This window comes from Theobroma cacao, chromosome 3 (assembly GCF_000208745.1).
Source record: "Theobroma cacao cultivar B97-61/B2 chromosome 3, Criollo_cocoa_genome_V2, whole genome shotgun sequence".
NCBI lineage: Eukaryota > Viridiplantae > Streptophyta > Magnoliopsida > Malvales > Malvaceae > Theobroma > Theobroma cacao.
Window position 1 is genome coordinate 29651509 of NC_030852.1, and position 26163 is coordinate 29677671.

Consider the following 26163-nt stretch of genomic DNA (forward strand, 5'->3'; position numbering starts at 1 on the left):
TGTCTGCCCAAAATAGGGGTAGAACTTTGGAAGTTGAAAGGAAATGGATATCTCGGTTGTATACGTGTTGGTCCCTATTGCAATAGTGGCATTGGTCGAATCAAATCCAAAACATGGAAAGACAACAACTTATTTTCCTTAACTTCTCCCTACATCTCACTCCTGGCCCTGGGCTGCATTGACCACAAGTTGAAATTGGACTTTGAAGACAACCCTAGTTTAGATCCATGTCCATCAACATTTATATGCCCGTTTCTTATTTTCTACCTGTTATTCGGTTTGAAGAAGAGAAACCAATCAAAAGGAAGATAATAAGACCCTTCATTCATGGGTAATAATCCAACAAACCAAAAAGTTACAAAAGCTTTGAGGGGGGGGGACAACGGCCGCTCTGGTTCTCAGGGTGACTAACCACTGACTCTCAAACCAGTAATGTGAAGGACTAGAATCCTGCCCCAGATTAAAAATGAAGGGGAAAAAAGGGGCTTGGAGCCTGCGGTTAAAATGATAACTGGTATATCATTAATTTACAAGCTGGATGGATACACAATAGCTTTCAAAAACACCTAAAGTGATCCATCCATTGAAAGACCCTTTTCCTCTAGTATTATTTCAGTACATACACTTTCACTACATATATGTGAACCGCTGACATGACAGACAGATCTACTTGAAGAAAGGAATCTCCGATTTCCTCCATTTGGCTAGACGTAGTAGGAAAGCTAACACTTCTGGCGGATCACGTAAGGAGTACCAAGCATTGGTATCCTTCGGAGTGGAAGAAACAATGATGGGAAACCCTTCCCGTCTAGCTGCTATGACCTGAAAGATGAGACATTAGTTGTCTTGAAAAGATTTTACCTATCAGTAATATAGTCTTACATTACATGTCACAGATGTACAATGAATTAAACCTCAAAGCAATCATAAGTGTAAAGTAGAAAAAGGGAACAAGGAAAAATACCTTGAACGCATCTTCATCCGTCCGATCATCTCCAATGTACAGTGGGAGAACATCTTTGGCATTGCTGAATCCTAAAGTGTCAAGCAAATAATTCAGGGCATCACCTTTGTTCCAGTCTATTGATGGTCGGACTTCTAAAACCTTTTTACATGAATTGCACAGACAAAATTCAGGATGCGAGGACAAAAGTTATTCACACACCAAATCTACAAACAGAAACTGGAAATGATTTATCCTACCATTTTACCCTCTGTCAGACGAAACTCTGGACGATTTTCAACTAGAGATTTCACTTTCTCCTTCAAAATTTCATGGTCCTGCATATGAAATCCAATTTTACAAGAAATTAACTAAAGAGTTAACAATAGTAAAGTGTTTTGACCTAAGACTATTATAATGATATGTAACTGATCTATGGCAAACATTGAAAATGTTTAATGTTGTATATGTGCGTCGGTTTGTTTGAAATTTACCACTGGTGGAACTTGCCGATAATGAACAGAGATGCAAAATCTGTTGTCCTCTATCCTAGCACCTTGTATTCCTCTAATTTTGTCTACCAACACCACAGATATCTGTCACCAAGAAATAACTTATTTATGTAAATACATGCACAATGAGTGGAAAAGCCTGCAATGTATCTCCTAAGGTAGTCTCCTGAAAGACCAAATTTCCTCTGCAAAGTTAGCTTACCTCTTGAATTGCAGGTAAAAACAACTTCGCAGGTTGAAAGGCGCCTTCATTCCCCTATGGAATCCAAAAGGTAACCGAGCTTATTAAAAATTGATCTTTAGAAGCATACTTTTGCCAGCTTCATTGGGTTGGAGAAAGCAACTGACCTTTTTATCACAGGACGTCACTGCTCTGGGTGGTGCCATTATGTCCATCCCATGACTTCCAGCATAATATACATTACTTAACTGTACAAATTGTTTAACCTGAATCAAAAAGATAGGCTTGATACCGTCAGCTTAGGTTTATAAACTAGCCAGTAAACCAGCCAATAGGCTCAAATAAGTTTTCAAAATTGACTCAACTGACCATGTCATAGATTTATTTTACCTTATCTCGGCTCCTTCCGCTGATTATAGATGTTGGAAAATACTTGGCAACTTCACGCACAGCCGCACGCATCTAAAATTAAGAGATTGTAAGATTATTTTACAATCATGACTAACAGGGATGATTTTGTGTAGTACTTTAGTGGAGATTTATGTGCATGCACACGTAATATTGAATGGCTACCTCAGCGGACATGAAGGCCTTATTAGGGTCTTCAACAATTGGTGACAGAGTGCCGTCGTAATCTAAAAACACGACGACCTTTTTCCCCTTAGCTTCTTTCATTATGGAATCAAATGAGTTCAATGCAGAAGGGTGCTTCACCTGATAACATAAGAAATATAAGAGATAATATTCATGCAAAAAGAAGAGCTAATGTACAACAGCAACAATGGTAAACGCCAACCAAAGCCAACAGAGAATTTTAAAGAGCCATTGTGATATAATGAGCATGTATTGGAAGTAGATGAAAGACTACTCAATTACCAGCCATGAATCATAGCCTGCAACATCAGGTGGGCTTAATTCTATCCCTTTCACGGAGCCATTAATTGTACCATCATTATCATCATTCTTTGGCCTAAAGAAAGGTTTCACCTTCTGCTTATTGGAATGTGATATTTGAAACCCCATTGTCTCGTTAAACTTTGCCAAGTTTCTCTTGATCATCTAATATAAAACAGAAATAACCTCATTAGAAAGCATACATATAGAACATTTCTTTGAGGCTAACAGATGAAATCATAACTACTAGTATATGTTATATATATGGCAATGAATGAAACTTGCTAGCGATTTGATCACCTGAATATAGAACAGTTAATCACTAAATATTGATCAATACAAAAGAAGAAAAAAAGAAGAGGAAAACATTCTAACAATCAATAAACATTTGAGGAGAGGTGCTCCTACTATATTCTACTAGCATAATCCTCAGGCCTCACCAATTAATGAAACGTTCAAAAAGAAGGGCTTTGTTCTCAAACTTCTGCCGACTATCATACACTCTCCTCACTTCTGGAAAAGGGAAATTAAGAAGAAACAAAATCCTTCACCACTGGCTCGACGACTTCATACAACATAACTCTATATATAGAAAACAAAATACTTCATAACAAAGCAAAAACAAATGCGTAACGAATAAAAATAAAGAAAAACCAATTAATACGCAAAAAGCTTTCCTTTTGTTTACGGGAAAAAGAAGGAAAAAAATTGTTCATCAAACAATAAAGGAATGTTCGAAATCTAATCATAGCTAAACCGAAAGAACCAAAAAATAGAAAAGAGTCCGAATAAATGACCAATGACAGGATAGTCCAGTGACAATTAAAGTCCAAGCCCAAGAAAAAGTGGGCCCCACAAGGCAGATGGTTTGCCACAAAAAATTATTGTCGATTTTAGATTTAGGTACTAGTCATAGTTAGTGGCCTTTACAAATGAAAAGAATCAATGATTTATTTACCACAAATGAAGCACCTGCTGCTCAATCATTCATGGTGGAATATGCTAAGCAAACCCAAGGGAATTGCTCTTCTAATTTGATTACCTCAATGCCCGGGTATTCCCGCTCGGTGCACAACATACGGTTGTTTTTCTTCTCTCTGTCTCTCCCTGTTTCTCTTCTCTCCTTTTGTAGGGTTGGGGCTCCTTAGTTTACAGAGTAACACAAATTGAATTCGTAGTGTCTGGAATACCCACATTCTTCTTATTGCATGTGTTAAGTCAAACAATTTGACCACTTAAACAAGGCTCTTAATTTATTTCTACGCACTACTGTATATGCTCCTAAATTTTTCAACTAAAATGCCCTGTTTGATTACGAAAGAAAAGCAGGTCAAATATATCTTTGAGGGTCTAAATTACTTAGACGTCGGCGGTGTACCATTACACATATACAGACATGAAACAATTATATAAAGCGGCAAAAATCATTTTCATGTGATCATATTTAGCTGAGTCAATTAAGAATTATTATGGGGTTTACAATTTCAACATTTTGATTCAAGTCCTTTTCGCCCATGAAAATTGCTATCAATGGTAGTATTAATTTTTTCTCTAGGCCACCTTCATGGAAACAGCAATATAACCTTACAAGTGTTACAAAAGCATGATAGCGGGCTTTCTCCAGAATGGATGGTTTAAGAAAGGTCACTGTCCAGTTGAAAACTTCCTGTCAAAGGAGAATACATGGAAACAAGAAGAAAACAAAACAGGGGCAACGTGATTTATCAGATAAGTTAGATATGATGAGTCGACATTGCATGCTCATGCCCACTGTAATGCGTTGTCTCACTAGAGTTGCCATCAGCTGATTCAGCTGACACTGACATCTGCTACTACAGCTATGGCTCGACACCAGTCTTTCAAAGTTCAGACAAACATGAACAAAGAGAAAAAAATAGAAAAATTTATGGGTAGCTTCAATCTGGCTGCACTCTTCAACTACCCTCTTTGCCTCATTTCCAACCCCTGCCGCCAGCTGAATTAGAATAATATTATTGTTATTACTTACTTTTCTTTCTCGTTTGAGTAAATATTGAAAGGACTCAAAACAAACCCCTTTTGATATATTATCATCCATCTTCAAATCCGTGGGGGATGAGATAAAGACTCGAATTTATTGCGACCAAGGAAAACAATTTTGACACATCAGTTTCGTGTGTGGACGAGAGAAAACAAGCAAACATGCATGCATCTTGAGTTTTAACCATGAAAAGTTAAAAGACAAAGCAAATGTAGCAAGCCAGTCATTACTATTAGAGTAAAAGTGAAAAGGCAAAATGATTTTATTTGAACTTCTAAGCTCTATCCGCTGCTTGCTAGGAATCTCCGGCCTTGTTCTTTTCATTAGAGATAACTGACATGATTTAGTTAGAATTTTCAAAGAAACAAACATTCCTAGTAACTTCTTCATAGGCTCCTAAAGCTATTGAAGACATGATTGCTTCCTACAAAGCTACAATCAAAATCAAACTAAAGCCTCATCAAAGAAGAGAAACGCCCAGCATGTCTCCTCCTAATAAAAAAGGGGATTCTATGTCAAGCAAAAGTAACAGATTACATTAACTAAAGGAAATACGGCTCTATAATTACCAGGAAACAGTAGTTTTCCTTTCATGAAAGGTTCTTTGATCCCCTCTAACAATGATTTTCTTAGGTCCAGTGAGCATGCACCAGATGGAAACAACATTTGGTGGGGTTTTTTACTCTTTTCCATCACCTTTTTTGTTCACATGACAACGCACAAACCAACACAAATTTTATCTGACATTTAAAGCTGATACGATAGAAAAAGAAGGATGAGGAAAAACAGCTTTCACTTTGTTCTCTGCGTACATAAACGAAAACTATCAATTATCGAACAATCTTCCTTCTTTTCTTTTCCATTTGTTCTCTGACATCCACTAACTCTAGAGACCCCAACAATCAACATGCTCCTCATCAACATCAGCAGAAGAAGCCAAACTCCATTGTTAGTTAATAGTTACACTCGTGCAGCCCGCATAACCAAAACCCAATAAACAAGAGCTGCTCAACATGACACGTTCCAAGAAGACACGTGTATCCAATGCAGCCATGAATTGACTTGTCCTTTTTTCTTATTTCTTTATTTCTATATTTTAAAGAAAATCTTGATGACTTTTTGAACCTACTCATGTCAGGTGTGAACATTGAAAAAACCATGAACCTGGGTTAAGGAAAAAAAAAAAAGAAAGGTGTAACATATTTTCTAGTACATAAAGACGGATTCACGTGTCGAAGAGGTAAACGGTTGATTGAGAAGCAGCGGGACATCTGGGTGTTTAAGGAGGACACGTCGAGACACGGTTTAGAGTAAGTGGAAAAAAGGCCCTGTGGAACCAGACACCGCACAAAGGACGAAATGTCTGGGTCCAAAGAAACTGCCTGGAACTACAGTTTGAATGATTAATTATAGTAGTATCAATGTAAAATAGAGTAAAATATTGCGATTAAGAAAAGTTAAGGAATTGATATAGCTAGGGAATAAATTAAGTGTAAAAGCAGCCAATGCATGGCCTCGTTAGTGACACCTTGCTGACTTATGACTTGTGCTTTAAGTTAATTTATCCCATGTTCTCACCTAATTGAGAATCAACATATAACAGACTAATGGCGGTCCGTTGTTAGACACCTAAATCTCAGCATAGAGATACAAGCTTATTTAATGTAAATTAAAAGAATCTGTCTTGATAGTTGGTTCTGTATTCTTAACGTATAATAACGGTGATTGTTTTTTTTTCCTTTACGAGTTGGTAGAAAGGCAAAGGATTTTTTATTGCTCTTGGCATATTATTCAAATGCATAAACTTCATGAAACTAAAGTGTTTTTGAATAGAAATTTTGTATTTGATCATTTAATTTATCGGTTGATGTATGATCTCTATATTTAAAATGTAAAATTTAAATTCACCTTTTTTCAATTCTAAAAAAGAAAAATTCATGGAAGACCTGACCTTCTAATTAAATTGAAATGAAATTTCATTATGTAAAATTTAGAATTCGATTTATCGTCTCAATGCTATGGTGAGATGAATAACATATCGGACCAATTGGGATATACATAAAAAAGCATAGACCAATGGGATAAAGTGCTAACCTTGACGATTTCATAAACAAAACGAATGAAAACGTCTTAAAAGATAGACAAACTCTTAACCTGTCCCCCAAAAAGTGCAAACATAGTGAAGGCTTATACTAAATAAGAGAAAGAGGCAGACTACTATGTATGCGGTAAGCATACTTATTAAATTTCACTTGCCAACTCTTTTGAAAACAGTCATAAAATATGGTTTCCTTTTTTTTGGCTTACAAATGAAATTTTGAAAAAAGAAAGTCTAAAAAAAAAGATTAGAAAAGTTTACCAATATATTGTTTTTTTTTTAAAGTGAAAATTGCAAAATTGGAAATTGGCATAAGCTTAATTTATTGAAAGATTGTATTATATAGTCTACTCTGAAATATAAAAGACAAAAACAATAACAATAACAATGTGTAAGTAGTTACATATAAAAAAATAAAAAATTTATATATCTTATTTAGATTATTCGTATGATTATATTTTCGAAATGTTTTGTCCTCTCTTTTAATCGAAATACCACACTGTTAAGTGCATGCAAAAATCTAGACAAACAAGTACTCATCACTATCAAAAAATGCCTCTAACCGTTTTTCGGGTATAAGTCGTTTGTCCAAAAGTGCCTTTTGTGGGCGGTCCTACCCCCCATCCCCACCACTATTTTATAAAACTACAACCTTTAAAACTAGTCGGTGGAACCTACAATCTCAACCCTACACCTGGGGTATCCTGCAGATAAGATCCACATGTCAGTCCTCTGTACGACTGATTAAAACTAAGGAGGTCGAGGCCTGGGTCCGAGAGACAATGAAGTCTACTGTCGGTTCAAATGGGCCTTTGGCCCAGTCAATAGTCGGGCCTACAAAGTGACACTTGTACGGCTCACAAGCCGTTTGTTTCATTCCTTGAATAGGAAAAGGGCATTAAGTTTCTCAGGAACTGAAAAAGGGCGGGTTTGCACAGTAAGACCGGGCCTACACGGCGCGTGAGAAGCTGATACCGTGGGCCCGGGGACTAACGCGCGAATCAGTCGCGTGCGTCACCGGGAATCCTAAGGGGTGGATCTTTTTGAAGGTCCAGGAACGAACACCAACCGCTTTTTCGTTTTGTTCGCTGCATTTCGGCTACAACGAGCCGAAAATTTAATAATTAAAACCTTAAAAAAAAAAGAGGAATTACCACAATATCGAAACATTGGCCATTGGCAGTAAAAGGAAAATAGAACTTTCAATGCTATAATTCAAAACTAAGAAAGATCTAATGTAAGATCACAACAAACCAAACAAGAAAATGCATGAAAGAGGATAATACGATGAAACAAAACGACATTAATGCTTCGTAAAAGTAAAAGTAATATGCGGAGAAAGGCATATTAGGAAATGAAATATAAAACCGAAGAAAATGCTTACCAAAATTTAAGCTGTTTTGTCGAGAGAATTGTTGTCGATGCTTATTATACGGTCGAGAATCCCACAGAGCAGAGAAAAAGAACAGAGCTTGAAAGGGTTAAAACCTAAAAGGAGAGAAACAAGGAAAAATGAAGAGAGAGAGAGAGAGAGGGGAAGCAAGATGGAGGAGGGATTTTATTTATAGAAGGAAAGGAGGGACAGAGAGAGAGAGAGAGAGAGAAAAGGTTTATGGGAGAATTTTATATATAATAATAATATATATTTGATTTTGGAAGTTTGTTAAAAGGTCAGTCATTTACTCGTTTCTGCATTAAAACTTCCTAGAATTTACCAGGTTTGATGTTTGCTGGTGTTGCTTTGCAATGACCAAATTAGTCCTGTTATTTTACCAATACCATACCTCTGTGTCTTGGCCAAAATTCTTGTCAGTTTGTCACGTTTTTCATCATGAATTTGTTCTCACTTTCTAATGTAAATTCCATATACAACTGTAATTAGAAATATATATATATATATATTATATACAAAAAAGGGTTATTTTGGTAATGATCGCTACATATTCAGTGAATAATAATAAATATCTATATCTGATTGTGAAATATTAATTGCATGCAAATTTTACACTGGGAGACCAAATTTTTGTATAGGAAGTTTTACAGTTTTGGTAAAGATTAAACTTAGGGTTTTATGTTATTGGATGTTTGAAAGTATATAAGTAGTCATTTATTTGAAAGTGTAAATTTTAATCCTGCTGGTTTAGGGAAATTATGTACAAAGACAACAATAATATTTTACAAATTAATACATTTAACAGAGTCCCTTGGGGCACGTAAACTATTGTGTTTATAGTTAATTTTAAATTTGAAATTATGTTTTCTCCAAATAAAAATCATTAATAGTAGTTTTACAGTCTTGGGGAAAAAGAGTTAAGGTGCTTAAAGCAACGAAAGTGTTAGAGCTGTTTGATTAATTATTTTTTATTTAATGGGAAAGAGGCGTATAAAAAATGTGCTGAACAAAGGTGTTTGGCAGGTTACGCAAGCTTTTTAATTCCTTGTGAAAGAAACATAAAAAGGAGAAACTTGATATGTGTATATATGTATATATACATTGTATTTGTATTAGAATCCTAATTATTGGATTCCTTTTCCATCTTAAGAGAGTAAGAGAGGGCTTAACAGCCATACCCTTAGTTGCGGGGCAGCACAAACTTCTACCACTCTGAAATAAAAATGGCACATACACATTATTAAAAAGGGAAAATATGGTTTGTTTTGTTTGATTTATATACAATAATAATTAATTAATCTGAAAAGGTGAAAGAGAAGAAGCAAAATCACGCAAACGCCCCTATTGCTTAGGTCTTCAATCGAGGGAGCAAATGTGTCTGCATGTAACAGTGCATGGAGACTAGCTGCATCGGAACCCAAGCTAAAAAATGTCTTCGTGGACTTGGAACCGGGAAGTTCCTTGAATTTGTCTTCAAAATGGGAATTGCCCATGAAACTTCCTAGCATACTTTTATTTCTGAACTTGCAAGGTCCTCTCTTCTGGCCATATGCCCACCAATTAAACAAATGAAGTTGGTCCTAAGATTCTCCGTTTCAATGGTTGACAAGTCTTCTGCATTCAATTCTTCCTAACTATATACAACAAGGAAGATGCCAAACTAAATTCTATGCATTTAATTATACGCTTCTGAATTATATGCCAATAGAAGTACGAACAAGAAGTCAATAAAACGGTATTGATTTTTGCTAGTTTTTTCGTACAACATGATGGGGGAGGGATCTTTTATTCACTTTGTATTATTTGGCGAACCTATTCTGGAGACTGGAGGGGTGGAATTCAGTTTGGGATTTGTCTCTTGTCGTCAGCCAAAAAGTGAATGTGGCCGGCCCCGGCCCATGCCCCATGGCAAGCTGACATACTCGTGGACCCCAGATTTCAAGTTCAGCACTTCACAACAGAATCGACGTTTCCCTGGCCTGTGCAATGAAAAATGTGGAAATTTAAGCCCACCAAGTTGACCCCTCGGATGTCGGAAGAAAAGCACTGTAAGTCTTTAATGCAACAGGCAATGTGAATAACGAAGGCCTTATTCAGTCATTTTATGATCACTCTCATAATCAAATAGGCATTAATGGTCCAAGGAGTGAGGGAATTGGTGTAGAGCTAGGAGGTAATGCTTCAGCAATGTCAACCTGACCCTCAGAGCAGGTAGCAAAATAAGGCTTCCTTTGACTTAAGGGTAATCCATAGTGTTAGGGTGAGGCCTCACAATCGTGGCACACACAGGACAATTTTATGTGTAGCAAAAAACCTACTGTAAACAACAGGAATACAGTTCAAGAAGCAACTCCTATTAAATTTTGAGTATAATCAAGCATGAGTTTTTTAATGAAGCTTTACTATCAAAAATACAAAAACATGGACCGCTCTTGGATCCAACTATGGCACAACAAAAAAAGCAATTTCTACAGTTTGGACCAAGATTACAATATCAAAACTCACCAAGCTGGTGTGGTCAGCAGTCTCCATATTCTATATTCTTAGCCTTTTCACCATCATCTACACATCAGCATCCTATGCTTCTCTCGGCAAGCAGCATTAGTTAATCATCCTTAGCTTGTTTTGCTATTCTCTACAAACTATCATTCCTGGGATTTTGATGAAATCTCCACCAGTTCATCTGCCTCACCTTCTCTTGCACTCTTGAATGTCTCTTTATCAGTTTTCCGAGAATTGTCTTCCATAGGTGCTTCAGCAGCTTCATTAATTACCTGAAGTAGCTCCAAAGGAGTGGCTGCTGGGTCTAACTCACGACATCCCATTGGAGCATCATGAGCTTCTTGGCCTGTAAGCAAGTAATTAGGCACCTGATGGGAAAAGCGAAACATCTCTTCTTTCGGAATCCTCCTGACTTCCTTGGGGTCCATATGCTTATGAAAAACTGTCCTAAAACCAGCAACCTTGATTAGAGGGATCACAGAGATTCCTTGTTCCTCATTATAGTCATTGAGCACTTCCACCATGTCATATTTGTGTATCAATTCATCTGGCGTCTGTTCATTCCAATCGGGAGACCAGTTCCTGTAAAGAGCCCAAACATCCCCCTTACTAGGAAATATTCTAATTACTCCACGGTTACCTTTTGACCACTGAACCTTGTGGGAGAAAGCATTTAATGTTTCACTAATTTCATGTCTGCCACTTCTGAACTCCCCACAAGTTTTGGAGAAACCAGAGCCTATCCAGTCTAGCAAACCAAATTCACTGCTACTTCTTGAATTAAGCCAACTAATTTTCATCTTAAAAGGCTTCAAGGAGATCACCTTGTGAATTCGAGCATAGAAACGGGGCATCCCATCATCATCGTCATATGCAGCCCAGACCTGGTCATCTCCAAAAGAACTTTCACTTCGATCCAAGTCAAAATTGTGAAAATCAGGATCTGGAACATTCATCGAATATAGTGCAATTCCAGTATCTGAGTCATCAGGAGAAGCAGCAGGAGGAGAATGCTTACCTTGATATTCTTTATTGGTATCTCGTGCATCTCCATTTGCCGTGCTCCTCTGTTTCCTATTTTCTTTCTCTCTGATCTTCTCTTTAACTTTGTCAGCACTTTGTGCTTCAGTTACTGAGCTCCACTCCTTAAGTTTTTTACGAATCACAATCCGAGCCTTATCCACCAGCATGTTTCGAATTTCAAACAATGACAATTCTCTTTCACTGATGGGCTTGTTATTGTTACCAGAGTACCCATAATTACTTCCCACTCCAAAAACACCCGTTCCCAAGCAAGGTCCATTCCCCATGGTCGTTTGAGTTGTCATCTTACCTACATAACCATTAACACGAATATCTTCTTTTCTCTTTTTCAGGAGTCTCTCTGCTTTAAGGGCTTCTTCACGCTCCCTTTTCACTTTCTCTTGTACATTCCGAACAACACTTGCAGCTTCGGCACTGGTGGAAGGTGGTGCAACAGTGCTACTAACACCAGCTGCCCCAGAGAAAGGACCCCCTTGGAAGCTTGCATTAATAGATGAACCATGACCGGCCAATCCATCACGTTCTGAACTTTGCGCGCTAGACGAATTTTTTCCATAGTTAAATTGATTATTATTTGTAGCATGATGCCCTGAAACCTGCTGCTGTTGGCTACACCAATTTGATGACCTGTAAACATTTGGAGGTGGGGCCTTTTCTAAAGCCAAAAATGCCTCATGACAATTAGGGCATAAAAGTGTGTGATTCAGGTAAATTCTGAGGTATTCATACTGTGTTTTGCATCTATTGCAAACAGTCCAAAATGTAGCAGGCTTTTTATTAGAAGGAGAAGGGAATGAGGTTTGACCTACCCGGCTATTACTGTTCTGAGTCCTAGCATTTGAAGTTACAGTAGAACTAGAACTGCGAGAGCCATTTGCTCTGGGCGGGATTGATGAAACCCCACTCTGTGCAGGAAACTTCTGTTGTGTTCCCCTGACATTTATCTTCTGGTTATATGCTAGTCTCTTAGCCTTATCTGATAACAAGCTCCAGGCCTCTGAAACTAGCTTAAAAGCACCATCTGCACCTACCGACTTGTTTTTGTCAGGGTGAAGCATCAGAGCCAGCTTCCTGTATTGTTTTCTCACCACCTCATCATCAGCCGATGGGTTCACACCAAGCATACCATACCAATCTGCTTCCCCACTCACTTTATTCTCTGCAGAAATATACACATCAAGTGTTGTCAACATCTGGGCAACACCATCAAGCCCAGGATACAAATTTTGAGCTTTCAAAGCAAACTTTTTAGCTCCAGCATAATCCTTCTCTGTAACCTTCCTTTCAGCAATTTCTTTTGCCCTGAATGCCTCATCTTTGTTACACTCCATAATTTTGTGGTAGTTTAATGTGTTACTTTCTGACCTAGGTATTATGAATATGACAAAACTCCAACGAAAACCCACGATTTACAGCTTAAGGCTCTTTCATGCTTTACGACAGAGGTAACAGCTCCTAGTTTTTGATGCCTGGTCCGAAGGGAAAAAAAACCTCCAAAATTAGAATAAGTCTGAATTAGAAAACTAATTGAGAAGGAAATGCATTACCAATAGGATAATGTTCTATAAGCTGATACTTCACTAAAAACAAACAAGACAAATCTTTATTTGAAACACAAGTTTTGGTTGCTTTCTAGAAAGATCCATATTCTTAAACACAGGTTGCATATTTCTTTATCTGACACTAGAATCATACGTTAACTACAAATAACTTTCACCATTATTTAAGCAGAAGCATCAATGCAAATTCTTATTAAATTTCAATACATTCCAAATACATATCTAATGCATATGTAGAACAAAAACTGCAACTCATAACTATAACAATACTGTCTCAAATAATAATAATACCATATCCTGCATTTCTTAAAAAGCTCTGACACATTCCATTTTATCACAAATGGTGAAGTTTACTTTCAATCCAATGCAACTTGAGCTGGTAAAATTAATAATATAAGACTATCCTTCCAAGAAAAAACATTGTGGTGCAATTACTAATCAGTTCTCTCTCATGCTAGTGAGCATGAGAGTGGAAATAGCGAGAGAGAGGATTTTAAATGGATTTAACTCAAACCACAAGAATGTTTTTCCTATGAAACAAATAATCCTACAAGCCAAAGGTTAACTTTGGTCAACAATACATCTTACACTCAGAAGGAAATGTGCCCATGAACTCAACCAACTTGAGGAAATTAGGTACTTATAAACAGAAGAGGAGAAAGCAGATATCAATATGATAACTATGAACATAGTCAAAGATGTCTACTTAGACTCTTACATAGAAAAGATGCAACTACTGCATAAATAACACGTGAACATTGATAGATAATGGAAATTCAGGTATGTGGAACATATAAACGCATACTTGTTTTTTTGTCTGAGAACTGCCTATGCAACGACAAAAGAACCAAAACTATAGAACCACCCAGACACCTCATCAACGGCCAACGCCTGTTGAAACAGGGACAAGCAGTTTTTTTCTTTTAGTTAATCCAAACAAAATTAACCATAGGCACAATGCCACATACCAAATCCTACAACTTTTATGGCTGGGCCCACCTATAATCATAGCATTGATCAGACATGCTTACTTTTTGTTATCCAGACAATAGTTCTCATAGATGAGATCTTTCCACTCTGCAGACCTAATCAATCATTTGCATCATGCATTGCTTATATCAATAACTAAATAACAATATTGCGCCTTATAACAAGCTTACAAAATATTGGATAAATAAAATCCTGAGTAAACACTTAACTATCCATTTCATAAGCTTGATACCATCAGTTACCATTTCATACACAAATATATAAAACACATTGGTTGTGGTTTTTTTGGTTTTCTCTCGCATCCCTCACCTAGTTCGGACTCTAGAAACATATCAAGGAAACACCAAGTGCATAGCATTAAAAGTTTTCCATCATAATTCTTGCACACTAACCTTCACTAAAAGGAACCAATCACCAACATTCCAAATGCAGAATGGTCAGAAGTTTCATACGTAGCAACGATCTAAATCATAAGTATACAAAAAAAAACACTTTAATTTCTTTTGATGCAGATTACAAAATTCCTCAACTTATTATGAGCAACAACAACACTGTCATACAACAGATGGTTGAATTTTTACACCTCACCCATTATGAAGCTAACTTACTCAACATACCATCTCCTCTGGAGAATACCGTTGACAAACTCAATTTCTCAATCTTAACCGCATTAATATTTCTATCTACATATAACCACCACGCAACAAGCCCGTAGAACCTCACTAGTTCTTTTTTTTTTCTTTTTTTTTTTTGTTTGCAATAGCCTAAAACCGCAAAATGCTAATCTCTCAAGATCAAAATTTATTATGAGAACCCAAAATAACTCCATATAATCACGGAAAACAACTAGATGAATTAACTTAAAAGGTAATGAAACAACCCTTATATAAACTTTCATCGGCATTTCTTTCCCCATAAACAAAAAATATGACATTTAAGCCACATTGAATAACCAAAAACAGAATCCCATCTGTAATTCGAACTACTGGAAAAGGACACTGAAGAGTAAATTGAACTTTCCAGGGTCTCAATGGATCTGGCCGTTTCAAATTCTGTTACCCGGCAGAAACTGAAAACCCCAGATTTCTATAAAATTTCAACAAACAGTCCACAGAAATCACCACCCAAAAAGAAAACTTCTTCGACAAAATGAACAAAAAAAAACCACTTAGGTTAGTAAAAATAAAAATATACATAGAACATATACCTGTCCAAAGAAAGTCTTTTGAAGTGAAGAAATTTTGAATCTGAGACAAGCATGAATCATAAGGTACAGTAACCCATTTTGTCAAAACCCCTTGAGAACCTGAGGAAAATTTCTTTCTTTCTTTTTCTTTTTTTTTCCCCTCAAGTTGGCTCCAAGAAATTAAAATAAAATAAAAGGGAAAAAAAATAGGAAAGTAAGTATGGGGTTGGTTTAATATAGTATTAACCTTTTTGTGTTAACCCTAATACAACTTTTATTTTAATGGGTTTTGATGCAAAATAACTTAACCATGGTTAGTTTTTAACTCTTGTGATGGGTTTGTAGGATTCCCAAATTAGGTGAAATAATTATTATTTTGGATTCTCTATGAAAAAAAAAAAATTAAAGTGTAGATTTTGTTTATGTTTTAATGGAAGGAACTACTATTTTCATCTTCCTTCTATTTGCACTTTACAAAAAAAAAAAGTTTATTAAATAATAATACATCCCCAAAATGGTTCGTGATGAGATAGAATTTTTATTTTTTAATTAAATATATATTACATCTAGACATTTAATTCAATAAAAATGTGTGTTCTTTTCGATAATAAATAAATTCGAATCTATTTTTTATATAAAAAAATATAACACGTATGTATGTGTACATAAATATACACAAATAATACGGTACATAGTATACCTATGTCATAAATCTGATAAAGATAAAAGGGATCATAGAAAAAAAAAAGATAAAAAAGTTGTGTGTACATTAACTATAAACATGACTACAAAACTCCATTACAAATGGATTCATAGTTATACTATTATCATCAAGTTTGAACAATAGATACATTGGTTAATAATGATTAATTTTAAAGTACCATTATAGTGTATTTTTCCTTTCAAAAAAAAAAAAAACCATTATAGTGTATATTTAAAGAAAAAAGTTTTATGGTTTCAGTGTTGATAATTTATGTATAAAGATTTATATATGACGTATTGTTTGTGTACAATATTTAAACAATATCAATTAATCATAAAATATCATTTTATAAATATATAAAGATAAAAATTCAATGTTTTTAGAAAAAGCTATGAATATTTATTTTTAAGAATTCTTAAAATTTTAAATACATAATAATATAGTAAATTAAGTATAGATACGTGTATAAAATTAGATCAAAGACCATTAAAATTGTTATATTTACTCTAGTAAATTCTTTTATTTATTTTTTATTTGGAACCATGGTACAGGTTGCCATCTTCAAAACTTGAATGCATTGTCCTTTTTCAGTTCATTAGTATAACTCAATCTTCTGTTCGGACAATGATGTAAAGCGCACGCTTACAAAGTCAATTTCTCAGACCAACATTGTTGAAAAGAAGAAAAAGGTCCAGCCAATATCAGCGTCTACATGGTCTCACGGGATTTCCCCGCCCTTCTCTAATTCCTCATTTTGGTTGTTATTTGATTAATTTCTCTTTTTTTTTTCAAGGGTCAAATGTTAATATTTAGGATTAAAAATTTTAAAAATTTTCATCCAAGTACCCAAATGAACAAAAAGGCTTAAACAAATTAGTTATATTCTGTATTAGATGATCAGTTAGTATATTGAGTAAATACTAAGGCTTTATTAGATTTTAACTGAACATGGGGATGCAACACACAGATGGGTAGATATAGGACTAGTTCGGGAATAAACAGGACGTTGGGTCCATGTATTCCATACAAGAGCAGATTAGGAAACGGAAAGCAATGAATAAACAAATTGTCTCCTTGATATATGCACAGTGGCCATAAGGCACATGCAGATTTCAAAATTAAACCAACTAAATTGTCAATAAATCTGCACCTGCAATAAAATAAGGAAATCTAATCATGCTGAGGCCTGTGGATTAGCCGGATCTGCCTTGTCATGGTGGAATCTCGCTACAATGCATGTTATATTGTCGGCACTTCCACGGGTAAATGCAGTTTCTGTCAACTTCCGAGCAGCTGTTTCTGGTTCTTCTTCTGCTCGGGCAAGCAAAACAGCATCCTGGAAACAGAATTTAAACTTATAGCAAGGCAAACATGCAGTGAAATCTCCTAATAAAATACAGCAGGGACTTCCAATGTTGATTAACCAATACAGTCTTCTTGGATCACATTGTGAAACCAGCAAGCTCATGTGAGCTGGTTAGTCCCTTTTATTTTTTCTACCTTTTCACATGTTTAAACTACCTAAATAACTACTTTATATTTAGGCTTTGCTCAAAAACACTATCAAATGTATGAGTGATACTTGGATGGGTGACTAAAGTGCAGCCACACACATGTCAGAGAGACGTTTACCTCATTAGGCACTACATCCCATAATCCATCACTAGCAAGCACAAGCAACTCAAATTCTTCATCTATCTCTTTATCCTGGGATATAACAAACATTAAGAAATAGAAATTTCATTAATCCAACTTTCATGACCTACCACCTCGAAAACAAATAGTAATTTCATTAATCCAACTTTCATGACCTACCACTTCGAAAACAAATAGTATATACAGTATGAATCTGTTGTAGAATAAGTTGTAGTCAGATCATCCTAGATAACAGAAATCAGGGGACAAAATAGGATGTAGCAAGAGAAAGTAGAACTCAGGTAAAAGTTGAATGCGACAAAGGGTCAGTATTCACCATCATATTCATATCAAAGAACAACCAACAGCACATTCTTAAGTCAGCATCCAATTCTAACACATTTAACCTTTGGATGGTTGCATCAATTAGGAAGGATGAAATAAAAGTCATAATCTTCATCATTTTCTCTTGAGATGATGTTTACCCTAACCAAGTCCTTACTGTTAAACACAAGGCAATAGGATGGGAGAAAGTAATTGCAAAATTAAATGTAACAATAGCAATTAAGTTGATTAGAGATTACTAGCTTATTAGTATATGATTTTGAGGATCACCTGTATCTCTGGTTCTGCAACAACAAATTGCTTTAACATGCGATTACCAAAAGCACGAGACATAGCTAACACGCCTCCTACCCTCCAAGTTCCTAATAACATGATTAACAAGAAATTTACACTATTAAACTTTCAGGAGCCAGAAATTCCAATTTAAGCACCAGATGTAATGGAAATTCTTGGTTTTTGCTTCAATAAGACAAGGTAGATTTTTAAACAGTATTACCTGCCCACATTACAACCCCTCCAGCATTTTCAATTCTCTGCCGCTCATCACTTCTATTTGGTTTATGATCTTCAGAGAGAGGGATTGCTTCAAAAAGAAAAAGAGGCTGCTTCAGGAATCCCACTAACAAAATGTAAAATCCTCAACATGTTTTCATGTCTAGAGTAGATATATTCTAATTGAACCATAAGTATCAGTCAATGCAAAAAGTAATATGCATTTCATATTGTAGTTCACACTTATTAGTGATTAATAAACATAAAATTTAAATACAAATTACCGTGATTTACCATGACTATTTATCTAGTTAAGACAAAGGACAGCATAAAGAAAAGTCAAATGCTTTTAGAAAATGGGGCCTGGTCTTGTTCCCTTTGCCATGAAGCCTGACTGGCCTCTTGCATTACGCAATTTCATAAAAACATTTCATGATCATCTTCAAGTAATAATATTTGAAGGCAAAATTAATATGCGTGAAACTATGATATCAATATGCAATAAAAAAATCCATAGAACACCTTTTCCAGCCTTGGATATTATAGTCCGTGAGTCTCCAACATTGGCAACATATAGATGGTTTCCAACCAACACTGCTGTTGAAGCTGTGGAACCATCATCTCTAAAAGTATCTCTTTCAGAATCCAAGAAGTCTACATCAGTCTGTTGATATGTTTCACCTGCAGCCATAATCCATGAATCCAAAATGAATGACACAGAATTCAAACGGGTTGAGAAGCATTTTATGTAGGACCCCATTCTGAATGCAAGTTATACACTCAGGAAAACAAAGATATAAAAATATTTGCAAATGCTTGGGTCCTCTATAAAGCTGCTGACAATAAAGGGTATCAAACAATTCAAATGCTCCATGAGCACAGCACATAGGAGATCTTGGACGCACTTATAGCCAATTTGGTGTCAGTCATGAACTGTGGATGCTTCATTAGATTCTCAAAAAGGTGTTGCTTCAGATATTCAGCAGCGCGAGAACCACCATGCCCTGCAATGGCACATAATAGTGGTTAAAAGCGGGGGAACAAAAAATCATCCAATTCAGATATCAAAGACATCTTGCTGTCTGGAAATATTATGGAAATGTTAATATCATCCAAATCAGATCACCAGGATGACTGCTGGTATTAATATTCATCAAGAGATATAAAACAAAAGAAATCTAGATTGACGATTGTCATAGCCTCATAATGACTTCTACTCTGATTTAAATGAAATGACAAGAAAGCTTCGACAGACATAAAGTAGGTCCATCTTTGACCCAGAACAACTTCGGAGGCTTGTGCCAATAGTAAGTTGTAACTTGTAAGCATGTCCCAACACCCTACCCAAGGTTATTACATATATTCAGATGGCCCCATAACGACCAAATACTCATCATGCCAACAATTAAACTCGCATCTTTTATGATTTCTCTGCCCATCAGTATTGTGGTTGTGAAACCCAATATAGGGGAAAGACAAGCCCATTGTCGTCGGTGCTCTTCTCTAAATATCCTGTTGGATGGTGCCTTCTAAGTGTTTTTACAATGTGTTCTAGTATATATGTAATATCTTTAATTTCGTATCCTTTCACAAGGCAAGAAATGATAAGAGAGAATCTAACCATCAAAGATTCCAAACATGCAGACTGTCTGCCCGTTAATCTTGGAAGTTTTAATATCATAGAAATCTTCCATGGTTGCTCTTTTCCCCCTGAAACTTGAATATCCACAGCTTAATTTTCCATCTTCACTGCCAAATCAGACAAGAAAACTACCATGTAAGTGTGGTTTTAAACATAAAATGAGTAAATAAGATCACATATAGAAATAACAAGAACTATACAATTGTATAGTAACTCCGTAACTAGGCAATGCATTCGTTGAACCAAAGACGCAAAGAAAAGAACAAATATGACTAAATAATTAAAATACCAGCATACCAGTAACTCCTAGCAACATTTATTCATCAACCAAATCATATTTAGAGCCAACAATTTGCATGTTTGATTCTAAATAAATCATGATATTTTTCTATGGCTGACTATACTTACAGCTCAATGTGCATGATATAACAACTATCTAAAACAGGTGAAAAACTATTATTTACCTTTTCCACCCTCCGCTAACATATCCACCATCATCATCTTTCTCTGGAAACATATCAACAACGGGACCCTGGTTTGCTGTTGCACCTCTATCAACCATCATCTTTGCAGTCGTTCGAAATTCACGATTCCACCAAAAAGTTAATCCAGCATCAACATGTGAAGTCCTTCCGACACTCCTTAAATGCACCCTTTTCGGTGTTAATAATGTTCCTATATGCCCAGTTTGAACAATTACACTCCTTAAACAACTGTTGCATACCATCTAAAATGGTTCAATTATGGCCTTGTAACGCCAGATCTTCAGGCATACGGGACAATGCTGCCTAACAAAATCAGTAACATTACGAAATTAAAAATAAACAAGGTTTTTTAAGTTTTAATTTCGAAATTGAAATATATAATTATTCATCCCACCCACTAAATAATTATTAAAATGATCATTAAATAAAATAATACACAATTCGCATAGGTTCAATGGATTCCAACAAAAATGAATTATTACACGTTAAATTTGAATATACTATATATGTTTCTTAATGAACATTTTCTTAATATCCATAAGAAGCAAAAATTAGCATGATTAAGCTAAGTTTTCTACTAAAAGTAAGTTCAGCCTAAGAATAATCATAAGAAAAATCTGGGAGGAATCAAAATCTTACATTTACTTTTCAAAGTAATCGACTCATTTCTTGAGCTGATAAATCATGCAACAGAGTGGGAATAAAACAAGCTGCATTTTTTCGATCAAATTTAAACGGAACTTTACAAACAAAAACGGATCACTCGTTGGAAACTTCGGATAAAAGAACCGGATCGGATCGGGGGAACCGGACAGTAAGGATCGGGTCCGGGTTGGAACACGTGGAGGATCCGAATCTGAAGTGGATGTTAGTAGGAATCGGCAGCGTTGCGTAGTTTTTTTCTCTCCCTAGAAAAACCGAGAGGAGAATCTGAAACCCTAGAGAGAGAAAGCGATGGAAAAAGAGAACGAGAATTGAAGAAACTTGTAGAGCTATATAGTGGAGTGAGAGAAAGAGAAAGTAAGAGAGAGTGCGGAGTGGAGGAGAGAGAGAAAAAAAGAGCTGGCAACTTTTGTAGCTTCCCATCGAAGAGAAGTGGCAACGTGGCACTCTTCATGCATCCACTTTTGTTTTTTTGTGGAGGGCTGATCTTCTGCGCCCGCCCTTAGAATTTGCGTTCTAAATTTTAGGTAAATATTATTACGTTCTTGAATTATGAATTTGTTATAATAAATGTGTTTGGATTTCACATTAGTAAATGATAAGGTGAGTTGAGTATATAAATATGGATCTTTTATTATTTATTAAGTATATTTTTTAGATTTCAAATGTTGATTCATGGCTTATAAGTTTATTTAAATTTTATTTTTAAAATTTAAAGTTACATGATATTAAACTTAAATTTCGATCCGTAATATTTAATATCAGAGCAAACTCAGATTTTTATCAATGTAGGTCTCCCTGAGAGATACAAGGATAGACCCACACTAATGTAAAAGTTCCTCTCTTATATGAGTAAAAAAATCAATATAATAAAAATATTATACAATTAAGTGGAGTAGAATGTCACAGATTTCACAATAGTAAAAGATGAAATTGATCTTAAATATATAAATATGAATCTTCTACTACCTAGCAATAATGTTTTTAGATTAAGAATATGAACTCATGATTTGTAAACTTAAATTTCAATTCATAATAAAATGATGATTCTCAATTAAAAAAAACAAAAATGACTACAATTTTCTTAAATGTTTTTGAAAAACAAAAATATTACTTTAAAAGTTTATGCATTATTTTTTTTTATCTTTAATATTAATAATTGTTATTTTAAAATTATAAATAATTTATTGTTCCAAACAAATTTAATTAATTTGTATTAAAATTTTGTTTTGATTAATATTTTATTTTTTATAAAAATATATTAAACATTAAAATAATAATAAAATAATAAAATTTTCAATCAAATTGACATAGAAAGTACTAATTAGATAACATTTTGGTTTATGAATGCCGCATATAATTTTCAAAATAAATATGAGGCATAAGCTCGTGGAATGTAACTGTAGAGGGAACGAGCCCGCCCTGCGGTGGTATCGGGTACCCGATCCAGGGCAGACATATCCAGTTCGCAAGTCACCGACTCAACGAGTGTGCTTTGCAACCTTTGCAAATATCGCTACCACGTCATTTTCTGTCCAAACCGGCCCCTTTGACAATATTTCTGAACCACCCAAAAAAGAAAAAACAGTAAAAAATATCTCTAATTTACTTATTTAACTAAAAAATAAAAGGGTTCAGTTCTTTTTTTGGGGCTCGAGCGTATCACAATGAAGATAACTGGACAAAGCACGGGATTGAGATTTAAAAAAAAAAACTCAGAATAGATTAACTAGCAGAAAGGTACCAGTTGGTTGTAGTCTGTTACCAAGAATAATTTAAATGCAGAAATGATTTGCAAGTGCCCAGTGATCACAAGGGTTTATTTTTAATGATAAGAATTGAATTTACTCCACATTTATTGATCGTATAGTGTTCCAGAACATCATCGAGTAAATGCGTTTCATTCGTGAGTAGCTATGACTATGAGCATATAAATGGCAGCCAAGGTTGGATTATTAAATAGTAGTATCTGGTTGCTTCATGCAATGAGCTAGTAATGGTCCGGATCTGAGTTTTGACATCCGCGCCCCAAACATAAATTGAAGATGATATATCTATACACATCTAGACCATTATGGACTATGCACGTATGGAGCAGCGCAAGAAGGTTTCCTAGGACTATTTATTCAAGGGCAGGCAGTGACTTGGGCCCATTACCCTATATATGGAATTTGGGTTTTGGATAGATAAAATTTGATTTAAGCTCTTAAGATTATATGTGAGTAAAATCAAATCAGATTAATTATTTATTTTAATTAAATGTAATTTGAGTAAAATGGTTTAGTCTAATTGATCAATGAGATCAATTGGTCTAAAATGTTTGATTCAATTAGTTTTTTTGTTGGTTCTTAATTTTAAAATTTTTAGATCAATCTATCAAAAAAATCAAACTATTTTTTATATATTAATATATAAAATATTTTTTATATATTCAGAAGAATTAATAATATACTTCAAATATATTAGTTTATTATATATACGTATACAAATTATAATCATAACAATTTAATTTTAGTTATATATTTATATTTATTTATAAATATGTATTAATATGAAATTACAAATTATATATTTTAATTGATATAACTTATATGTTAATATTATAATATATAATAGTAAATATCTTATATATTAATATATTATAATTATTATATCTTAGTAATGTTTCGTAATATAAAATATTGTGAATATATATATATATGATAATTGTTTAAACATTATATATATATATANTTTCATATATACATAATAAAGTAATATATTACATATATACATATATTTAATTTATACATAAGTATTACTATAATTTATAATAGACTTTATTTATATGAGTACACTTAATAATTTTATTAGTTATTATCTTAATTTTTATAAGATATTGTTTATAATTAGTTATTATTTATAAAAATTAAGATATTATAACATATAAGTTGTGTTTTAAATTTCATATATATAATAAAGTAATATATTATATATAATTTATACATAATTTGTATATTTTATAATTATGGATGAAGTTTATAAATTTTAATATTATAATTTGTAAAAAAAAATGTGATAAATTTTTTATCTATTAGTTTAAAACCAAACCGATCAAACTAATTTTATGTTTGATCATTTTAATCTTTTTTTATGTTTGATCAATTTTTCAAAAATATTTAATCCATTAATCTTAGTATAATAGACGAAACTACCTAAATTACTCATTTGCTCGCCTCTACTTAAACTTGTTTTAAGTCGGTGCCAACTCAATCCAAACCAAAATAGGTTATACAGCAGTTCAGGCCTGGGATGGGACCACTAGACTGTCACTTTTCTCATGCCCAAGCCTAACCTCATCGCTCATGAAAATAACAACATGTTAAGACCAATCTATTGTCTAAACCAGTTAAACAACATGTTAAGCCAGGTGGTCTTGTCGTGGTCTGTTCATTAAACTCAGAATTGAAATATGTGGTTGGCTAAATTTCAAAATAGAAAACCAAAAACCATTTAAATCCAGCTCAGGGTAACTCATCTTCCTTTAAATTGTTTGATCCGTGTTGTAGACTAGTGCATTATAGGTGACTTGGTTTTCAAGTTGCCAGCTGCTTCAAGGGCAGTCCATACTCATTGAACTGTAAATCACGTGAACAACTTGTTCTTTTGCTAAATTACTTTTGAAAGATACATTCATACATATTATGAAAAGGAAAATCGATATTAAATTAAGTTCTAAACTTCATATTTTTATGTTGGGTGAAGTTCATGTAGAATTTAATTGATGTAATATTAATAATGTATGTATATTTAATTATTTGGAAACCTTTTTAAAGGACAAAAATGATTGTTTATATTTTAAATTATCATTTTTAAAATATTTTTATTATTAATATTAATAAGTTTTATCTAATTTGTAAATATATAAGAATTTTAATAATATTGAATAATTTATAGATTAATATTACAAAAATTCAACTCTATATAATTAAAATATGAATTGTTTTTATATATAATTATAGTTTAATTATAATTGTTTATTTATAAATAATTAATTTTATATGTTAAAAATATTTATAGTTTATATATAATTGTTATTTAAAACAAAAAAATCCACATGCAACGTAAGTAACAATAATGCTAATATAATTTATATGGACGATGAAAATTGGCTCCCTAATAATTAAAGAAGTGATGCTGCCAAGACAAGAATTTTCTATAGATTTCATCAGTTAAGAAGTCAGCAAAGTATTGGATATATCGAATGCAAAAGACGGAAGATGACGAAACTTGTCCTATTCCATATCTAACATCCATAGCCTATCGTCGATTGTGTTATCCAAAATTCCAAATGGGCAAATTGGGGCCAGGGTACGCTGGACTTTAACTCTTAACCCAACTCAAACCATTTGGTTAAGTTTCCTCACCTCTAACTTTGTGAACAGTTTCTTCAGTAATAATTTAAGTTTTTAATATTTTGTGACAATTGATGCAAGAGTCATAATTTAGTTGCTGCTTATTCTTGTAAGCATAATACTCAAAATTATGTTCAAACTGTAAAAAAAATTTTCAATAAAAAATTCAATTATTATTATTATCGTTGATCTATATATTTACCACTAGAAATTTAAATCCCAGCCCCAATATTCAAAGGAAATTCAGCATAGGAGCAGGGGTACGGTGGCAAAAATCCTCTGTGATCAGCCTCGGGTTCTGGGTCAACAAGGGCGCCGAGAATCTCTGCCACTTACTTTGACTTCAGTAAAGACGTACTCTACGGTTTTTGGCACATCAACCCTATGTCATGAGAACAAGCCTCTGATCCGGTTCTCTTTTATTTAAATCTACACACTTCCCCAATCATATATCGCCACATCATCCCTTTGCAATCAAAAGC

At 34.2% G+C, this 26163-nt stretch overlaps 3 protein-coding genes across 7 annotated transcripts; all 3 read right to left on the bottom strand.

Moving 5' to 3' along the window:
* Window positions 298-8162, bottom strand: LOC18605727 (probable trehalose-phosphate phosphatase F). Of its 3 annotated transcripts, none has more exons than XM_018116890.1 (10): window positions 8033-8162; window positions 2513-2695; window positions 2210-2350; window positions 2027-2098; window positions 1804-1902; window positions 1658-1711; window positions 1438-1539; window positions 1204-1281; window positions 965-1105; window positions 298-822 (listed from the first exon to the last, which is right to left on the bottom strand). In XM_018116890.1, the coding sequence occupies exons 2-10, from the start codon at window positions 2693-2695 to the stop codon at window positions 667-669; spliced, it is 1026 nt and encodes a 341-aa protein (XP_017972379.1). In that variant the 5' UTR covers window positions 8033-8162; the 3' UTR covers window positions 298-666. The 3 variants fall into 3 exon arrangements, with proteins under 3 accessions (XP_017972379.1, XP_017972380.1, XP_017972381.1); XM_018116891.1 differs by lacking the exon at window positions 8033-8162 and adding an exon at window positions 2971-3090; XM_018116892.1 differs by lacking the exon at window positions 8033-8162 and adding an exon at window positions 2775-2793.
* LOC18605728 lies at window positions 10375-15493 on the bottom strand. 2 transcript variants are annotated; one of them, XM_018118455.1, is made up of 3 exons: window positions 15344-15493; window positions 13952-14231; window positions 10375-13056 (listed from the first exon to the last, which is right to left on the bottom strand). In XM_018118455.1, exon 3 carries the CDS (start codon window positions 12916-12918, stop codon window positions 10687-10689), a length of 2232 nt encoding a protein of 743 aa, XP_017973944.1. In that variant the 5' UTR covers window positions 12919-13056; window positions 13952-14231; window positions 15344-15493; the 3' UTR covers window positions 10375-10686. The 2 variants fall into 2 exon arrangements, with proteins under 2 accessions (XP_017973944.1, XP_007038974.2); XM_007038912.2 differs by lacking the exon at window positions 13952-14231.
* On the bottom strand, window positions 16935-21655 carry LOC18605729 (probable protein phosphatase 2C 76). 2 transcript variants are annotated; one of them, XM_018118435.1, is made up of 9 exons: window positions 21264-21655; window positions 20604-20923; window positions 20119-20246; window positions 19403-19501; window positions 19020-19178; window positions 18502-18588; window positions 18276-18367; window positions 17658-17732; window positions 16935-17361 (listed from the first exon to the last, which is right to left on the bottom strand). In XM_018118435.1, the coding sequence occupies exons 2-9, from the start codon at window positions 20864-20866 to the stop codon at window positions 17200-17202; spliced, it is 1065 nt and encodes a 354-aa protein (XP_017973924.1). In that variant the 5' UTR covers window positions 20867-20923; window positions 21264-21655; the 3' UTR covers window positions 16935-17199. The 2 variants fall into 2 exon arrangements, with proteins under 2 accessions (XP_017973924.1, XP_007038975.1); XM_007038913.2 differs by having other exon boundaries at window positions 20604-20927.